Source organism: Stegodyphus dumicola, chromosome 3 (assembly GCF_044657685.1).
Source record: "Stegodyphus dumicola isolate Sdum_Otavi_A_Nest chromosome 3, ASM4465768v1".
NCBI lineage: Eukaryota > Metazoa > Arthropoda > Arachnida > Araneae > Eresidae > Stegodyphus > Stegodyphus dumicola.
Genome location: NC_140770.1, coordinates 237372251 through 237380072, shown reverse-complemented (window position 1 = coordinate 237380072; position 7822 = coordinate 237372251). Strand labels below are relative to the sequence as shown.

The following is a 7822-nucleotide window of genomic DNA, read 5'->3' as shown; positions in this document are numbered from 1 at the left end:
TAAAATCAGTATCATGTGCAAAACTAATGGGAAATGTTGAGTGCAATTAAATAATGACGTGACATGCTGGAATGAAATATTTTAGATAGCTGGCCATCAGTATTTCAATCAGACTTGTTTTCTGTAATCTTTAGTAAAAAAATATGAGGCAGTTGTATTATACTTTGCTGATGCTCTTATCATTTCTCAGGCTTTCAGAGGTAGCAGATTTATTCTTGAATCAGAAACAGAAAAATTCTTGAATCAAACAATAGTAAACTCAGAAACAATTTGTTTTTTCAATCACACTAAAGAACAAATCGATGATCATTCAAATTAATCTTTCAGAATGTTTTCATTATCAAACATAATGGCCATCTGTTACGATTTCACTTATTATTTCTATGGAAATGAATAAACCAATGTTGTTATGATTTAATTCAAGATGCACAGCTTAATTAGAATACTACAATAACTTATACTTTTGTGGCTTAATCAAAATGCAGTATAAATGAAATACTTCAAAATTTCATTGCACATAGAAATTTGTTACAGAGGGTAGTCACTGAAGATTTGATTGATGAATAATTTTGTAAATATGTGAAATATGCTTTTGGAAAAGTTTAATACCGTTATGAATTCAATTGCAGTTGGCATATGTCACTTCTTCATAATATCATATTAAACATAAAATATGCAGATGCCACTTAAGTAATAGCAATAATTATATAAAAATAATAAGTCACACACTTCATAAAGTACTAAATTTTCTGGCCCACCAGCGGCCGAGCGGTAAAGTCGCTGAACACTGGTAGTTCGGTCCGAGGTTCGAATCCCGCGAACGGGCTGGCTGCATGGGTGTTTTCGTGGTTTTCCCCATGTGTAACGTGTATACGAGCCAGTTTCCCTTAGAAAGTCCTCCACGAAAGGCACCCCTCCCCTTAGGCAGATAGCCCTAGTGTGCTTTGCCATAATTAAAATACACCAATACACCAACTAAATTTTCTGTTCATTTGACATGTTGATTTATCTGTTCTCATAACAATAATAAAAAAATTCAAGCTTTTTTTAAAAATGTAAATTAAAATTTTACAGTACTAAAAATACATAAAAAGAGATTGCTTTAAAGCCTAAATATATATTAAAAAAACTAAAATTAGATACTATTATACAAATTACTATTATGTTTAACAATTACCATATATTTTTAATCATAGGCAATATTAAAAATAAATTTAACTAATTTCTCATGTCCTTTCATTGTTTTGATGTTAATGACTCTAGGATCTTTATTTTTGTAAGATATACATTATTAGCCCAAAGCAAAATTGCATATGCCACTAGCATAAATGTCTGCTGTAAAGAAATTCTGTGAAAATGTTATCAAATTACTCATCCAAGAATCAGTCTAGAAAATGCTACATTTGAAATTTTATTGAATGATTTAAAAAAAAAAAAATCAGTATTACTAATAATAAAGCACAAAATATTAAAGTAAATCATCCATTTTAGAAAGTTAATGTACATATTTATTACATCTTTGGTTAGTTACATTAAAGAGTAGGAGATGGCTTTACAGAAGCCAATTTAAAGAAAATTTTCATTTCTATGTTATCTTATTTAACTTCCAAGGATTTATTTAAGTTCCACGACGTAACAACAAAATTTAGTGCTTTGGAGACTGATCTGGAAGTGATCCTTACAGAGATCAATTGAAATTTACAGAAAATTTTTTTACACATTACTAACACAAAAATGAGTGCACATAGTATATGTTTACAATTCTATTAGTAAGTTAGTTATTTGTATAATGCATAACTTTTTTTGGTAAGTACATAATAAAAACAGAAGTAATTAACAGTTACTTGGCTAAAAATTACTGACATAAATACCATTTATTTTTCAACTAAAAAACATGAATTCATTAATCAGTTTTTAAAAACAAAGATATGAATTAAGTCAATGAGGTAGCTCCTTCAGCCATTGTTTTATTTCGTTTATACCTTTCCCAGTTAGACAACTGCTTTCAATAACTTTTATATCTTGCAAGGCATGTGCAGATATATCATCTAATCTCAATAAATATTTTACTTCTGAAATACAAACTGAGGAAGAAACATCACATTTATTTAAGATGATGATAAATTTGGAATCTTGTAGATAGGTATTTTTTAACATTTCAAGAAGAAGAATACATGCACAACTGATCTGCTGCGTATTTGCAACATCAATAACATAAATCACACTTTTACAACCATCAAAATGCATTGGCCATATTGCAGCCATTGAACCACCTAATTCACTAATCTGTACATATCTTTTTTTAGAAACTTGTATTTTAACTATGTTAACACCAACTGTAGGTATAGTAGAAAATATTCCATCATATGGGTCACAGTATATGTCATCTTGCTGTAATCTCCGAAGCAGTAGAGTTTTACCTACACCTTTCGGACCTACACAAATAATCATTTTCTCTTTTCTGTTTAATAATGAAGAATCAAGGTACCTGAAAAAGTAAAAAGCATACAATGTTATATCATCACAAGCATCTGCAAACTTAATACATATTTGGGAGCAGAGAGAATAAACTGTTTTTATTACACATCTGTGTTAACGATAACACTTTTGGAGAGATATAAATCAGTAAGATTCTTTGACACATTTGCATTAAGTCAGTATACACTGAAACACACATCAATCTATATACAGAATGCTCAAGAATAAAGGCAATAATAACATTCTATGGATAAAGATAGAGGGGATAAGTCCTATGAACATATAACTTAAAACAGTTTAAGAGTTACAGGGAACTGAAGATCAGTCATAAAGGATACAGATTCAGATAGTCTTTATGTCACTGAGTAACCACTGATGAACTCCATCCAATCCTATTTCCACGATATTCACTAATACTCCTTGAATGTGTTTACCAGTCTCAGTGATGACAATACTTCTTCTGTTATAGTTAGTGGTATTGTATTTTCAGCTATTATTGTCCTATTTATGTACATATGTAATCTTTTGTTTGTTCCATAATGAAGATTTTGCATGATGCAAAGGAATTTTTGTAATCTCCTGTGCTACTGATGTTTAATTAATGTTCACCAAGGTACTTTGTGTTCTAGTCATGACAGCTCAGAATCCTACTGGCTGACAATTATTTTGCTTACCTTCATGTTTCTGCAGTATGAGACAGATACCTAACTTTCACATCTGCAGCTCAACATCTCATAATTTGTTAACTATCCATTTCTCACCATCTGATCAAAGGATACTTTTTGTTAATCTTCAGCTACAGAATGTACTGGCATCTGGCAACATTATTTTGAGCCCATCTGTGCATATATATGTACATGCAGATCCTTACTAATATATTTTTTCAATCTAATCACACAAGCACAAGCTGATAGATCAAAACTAAAAACTAAGCATGCTAATAATGGTTCAGAAGTGCATGATATATATTTAGTTTTCATTTGGTTGATGCTAAGGTGCATATTAGCTGCTTCAGGGACATAAAGGCCTTTTTTCATGCTTCAGGAGTTCTAATAATAATGGTAATATCATCTGCAAATGCAGACTTGAACTTAAATGTTAAAATCACTTCCCTCAGCATTTAATTTTTTTTTAATTCTAAAAAATAACTTCCATTTCATAATTTGGTAAATTCACGAGAGAATCATGAAGAAAATACCAAATGTGAAAGACATCAAAACATGAGACATGTAGAGGTGAATAAAACTAGACCCATGAGCTCAAATTTATGACTGCAAAAGAGAAGAAATACTTATTGACAAATTTATCTCTATATATAATGCCAACTGAAATTCTTCACAGGATAACACAAATATTAATACTTTAAACAGTGATGGTATAACAAAATGTTCTTTTGACTAATCTAACAAACGTACTACTAAAAGCATCATGTTTGAAATCCAGCAGGTTTAGAAGAAGCTTATTTTATATATTTAATTTTCAACAACATATTTAAAAAATCGACAGATCAGAACAACATATGAAACAAAAGTAGTTTCAACATGTATATTTGATAAATGAATTCAAAAATTGTATTATTTGACTTCAAAAACTTAATCTTTGAAGAGTACTACAGTACAAAGTCCGTAATGATCTATAATCCGGACCTTCAAGGCAGAAACTTTTTTTTGCATGCTTTATGCATGCATGTTTAATGTATAACAGACGGTATAAGCTAGGCTAAAATTATCTTTACTGATTCTAAGGCATTTTAATTACTGTTGCATATTGTGCTGTTCCTTAATCTTCTAACTGGATCCGGCTTATTATTTTTTGCAGACTGTTAGAGCAATTTTATAAAAATTAAGCTTGAACTTTCGATTATGTCAAAACGAGTTTCCAATTCTGGAGCTACCAAAGGATCTACAAAGCGAAAGCATGTTTTGATGTCCATCAAGCAAAATGTGGAATTGCTGCAAAAAATGGATAAAGGCTTATCCGTCTCGAAATTATGTGAGGAGTATGACATTGGAAAGTCAACTGTATATGACATAAGCAAAAAGAAAAAGGAATTTTTTGTGGATTCCGACACCCCACTTTCAATGAATAACAGAAAAAGGGTTCGTTATGCTAAAAGTGACAATCATGACAAAGTGATGATTGAATAGATCAGACAGCGTCGCAGAGAGGGCGTGCCATTGACAGGTCCAATGCTAATGACTCAATCCAAAATATTTCATGAAGAAATGAACTTAAACACTGAGTGCACATATTTGATAGGTTGGTTAACCAAATTTAAAAATCGCCATGGTATAAGACAATTAAAAATTTCAGGTGAAAAAGCTTCAGCTGATACCAAACAATTTGCAGAAGAATTCATTGAACTCATTACTAGTGAACAATTATCTCCAGAACAAATTTACAATGCTTATGAAACTGGTCTTTTCTGAAAATAGGTACCATGAAATACCTTATCAACCTCTAAAGAAAAGGCTCCAACTTCAAAGATTCCAAAGTGAGACTAACAATTTTAGCGTGTGCAAATGCTGCAGGAATGAACGACCTACGACCTCGAGCATTTAAAGGAGTAACGATTTCCCCCATTATATATTGCACAAATAAAAGAGCATGAATGACACAAGCGTTGATGAATGATTGGTTTGAAAATCATTTTATACCCAAGGCTCGACGACATTTGAATTCGGTTGGTTTACCTGATGACTCAAAAATAGTCCTGATTGTTGACAACTATTCGGCGCATACTTCACTTAAAGTTTTAGTGAAAAAATTATTCTTCCCTCCAAATTGTACGTTCATCATTCAGCCTATGGATATGGGAATAGCACACGTGCTGAAATGCAAATATAAAGTAGCATTTTAAAAATCTATGTTAAATTTCTCGAACAATGGCAATACTATTCAAGACTTTTTGAAATTTTTTAGCATAAAATCTGCTTATGCTGCCAATAGAAACGCCAGCCATCTTACTCACTCTATGTGCTGGCTGTGTAACTTGGATGATCAATCTTCCTTACTTGTAATTCTTCATCACAAACTTTATTCATGTTATACACTAATTTCTTAAAATTGCTGTGGGATGGCTTATTTCTAGAGTTTCCTGGAACATTAGAACTCATAGTAAAAATGAAGATTTGAAAGTAAAAGGTCAGTAATAGCCATGTTCAACGATTGTAAGGATAACCCTCGACCTCCGAGAGGGAAAAATACTTGCGCTCACCCACACTCCTTCAATTAAACTGAACCATCTTGGCCTTCAGTCAAACTGCTTCTGCTAGAGAGGTTAGACAGTATACCCATAACACAAATCTGTATTTTCTGCTGTTTGCACCTGCATCAATTTCTTATGTCTGTGTGTGAATGTGATGCATATTCTATGAGGAAAATATGTGATAGTTATAGCATAGAAACTGGAACTGAACTTTTTTCATAAACTAGCAAATCCTGGATGTTCAATTACATTTTTCTTGAATATTTTGCAAATTCATGACTCATCTATGGAGATAATACAAAAAAAATCAAATATCAGTATTAACATGTTCTTTTACAACTAAATTTGGAATTATTGCTATGATACTAAAATCAGAAATTGCATATTTTCAAAAAATATAAATCTTTCAATAAAACTACAATATAGTCCCAATTTTCTTCAGTACATGACATACAAGGTTAAAATACAAAAAGACTCGAGATATGAAAAATGTAGATATAATTAACACTTATATAACAACAACTGTTCCATTACAATGATTAAATGACGCAAACAAATTTCCAGCTGCTGACAGTACATTAAGTCCACTTTTGAGAAGGATATTGCACCTTTTCTACAGGATGTGATGGTCATTCTAGCATTAACTGTATAAACAATTAAAAAAGAAAAATTAACAATAAAAACTAGCACAATGTATGCAAAAGGCAGGGTTGCCACTCAAACAGGAGAACGAAATTCTCTAACTTTTCCAGGTGTGTTTCAAGAAAATTCCAGGCTATCCACGTAGTGCGTGTTGGCAGTGCTGACGGTAAATTAATTAGGTACCACTAGAAAACACTAAAATTTGCCAATTACATATGATTTATAATATATATAATGCCCAAAGGATTACTTTTATAACTACAGTAAGCATTGTTTTCTCCATTGAGGATTGAGATTAGAATCTGCCCAATCGCGACTTAAAAATGAATTTTCTTCAGACATTTTGCAGCTAAAAGAAGAAGGAAATCTATTTATTTATATTTTTAAATAAATTCAAGTATTTAATATTTATTTAGCAGCACACATAAGTAAAAAATACATACTCGCCAACCTCTAAAGATAAAAAGTCAGAAGATTTCTCCAAAATTCAGAAGATCACGAAGAATTAATATCATGCTTTTATATTAAAAAAATAACAATTTATACAAATAGAAAAAAGAAAATTGTACTTACATTAGTAAATCTCAATTATGTAGTAACTAAAAAATTTATTAGGAAACATAAAACAAGAACTTAATGTTACACAAAAAAATTATTGCAATGAATTTAGAGTGCATTTTTTGGCTTTAGCCAAAAATTCTTTGGAAAATTTCCTGTCTTAACAATTAGTTTCCTCATAACATTTAGCAATTAAAATGTTTTCTAGAGTTTTTGGTGAAACTGAAGAACAAAACATACTTTTGTTTTTCTTCACAACACTGAAGACTCTCTCGCACTCAGCATTACTGTGTGGAATTACGAGAATAGCACATAATACTCTTGCTAGTCTATCATATGTTGGTGTTCCATCAGCTCTTTTTATTCTTTTTAAGGTACCAATGAGGACGTCAAGTCTATCTTCTCTAGAACTGGCAAAGTCTTCAAAATGCATCTTTTCAGAAAAGACCAGTTTCATAAGCATTGTAAATTTGTTCTGGAGATAATTGTTCACTAGTAATGAGTTCAATGAATTCTTCTGCAAATTGTTTGGTATCAGCTGAAGCTTTTTCACCTGAAATTTTTAATTGTCTTATACCATGGCGATTTTTAAATTTGGTTAACCAACCTATTAAATATGTGCACTCAGTGTTTAAGTTCATTTCTTCATGAAATATTTTGGATTGAGTCATTAGCATTGGACCTGTCAATGGCACGCCCTCTCTGCGACGCTGTCTGATCTATTCAATCATCACTTTGTCATGATTGTCACTTTTAGCATAACGAACCCTTTTTCTGTTTGAAAGTGGGGTGTCGGAATCCACAAAAAATTCCTTTTTCTTTTTGCTTATGTCATATACAGTTGACTTTCCAATGTCATACTCCTCACATAATTTCGAGACAGATAAGCCATTCTGCCAAAATGACATCGGCATCCGAATTCGTAGCCGAATTTGA

General features: G+C 31.5%; 1 protein-coding gene across 1 annotated transcript; it reads right to left on the bottom strand.

Moving 5' to 3' along the window:
* Positions 1-1395: 1395 nt before the first annotated feature.
* On the bottom strand, positions 1396-2451 carry LOC118201587 (ADP-ribosylation factor-like protein 16). The gene has a single exon (XM_035373711.2). The coding sequence runs from the start codon at positions 2449-2451 to the stop codon at positions 1939-1941; it is 513 nt and encodes a 170-aa protein (XP_035229602.1). The 3' UTR covers positions 1396-1938.
* Between the last annotated feature and the right edge of the window lie 5371 nt (positions 2452-7822).

What these genes read in the sequence shown, in the direction of transcription:
- LOC118201587 (XM_035373711.2), bottom strand. Translation starts at nt 2,451, where the DNA reads ATGATTATTTGTGTAGGTCCGAAAGGTGTAGGTAAAACTCTACTGCTT.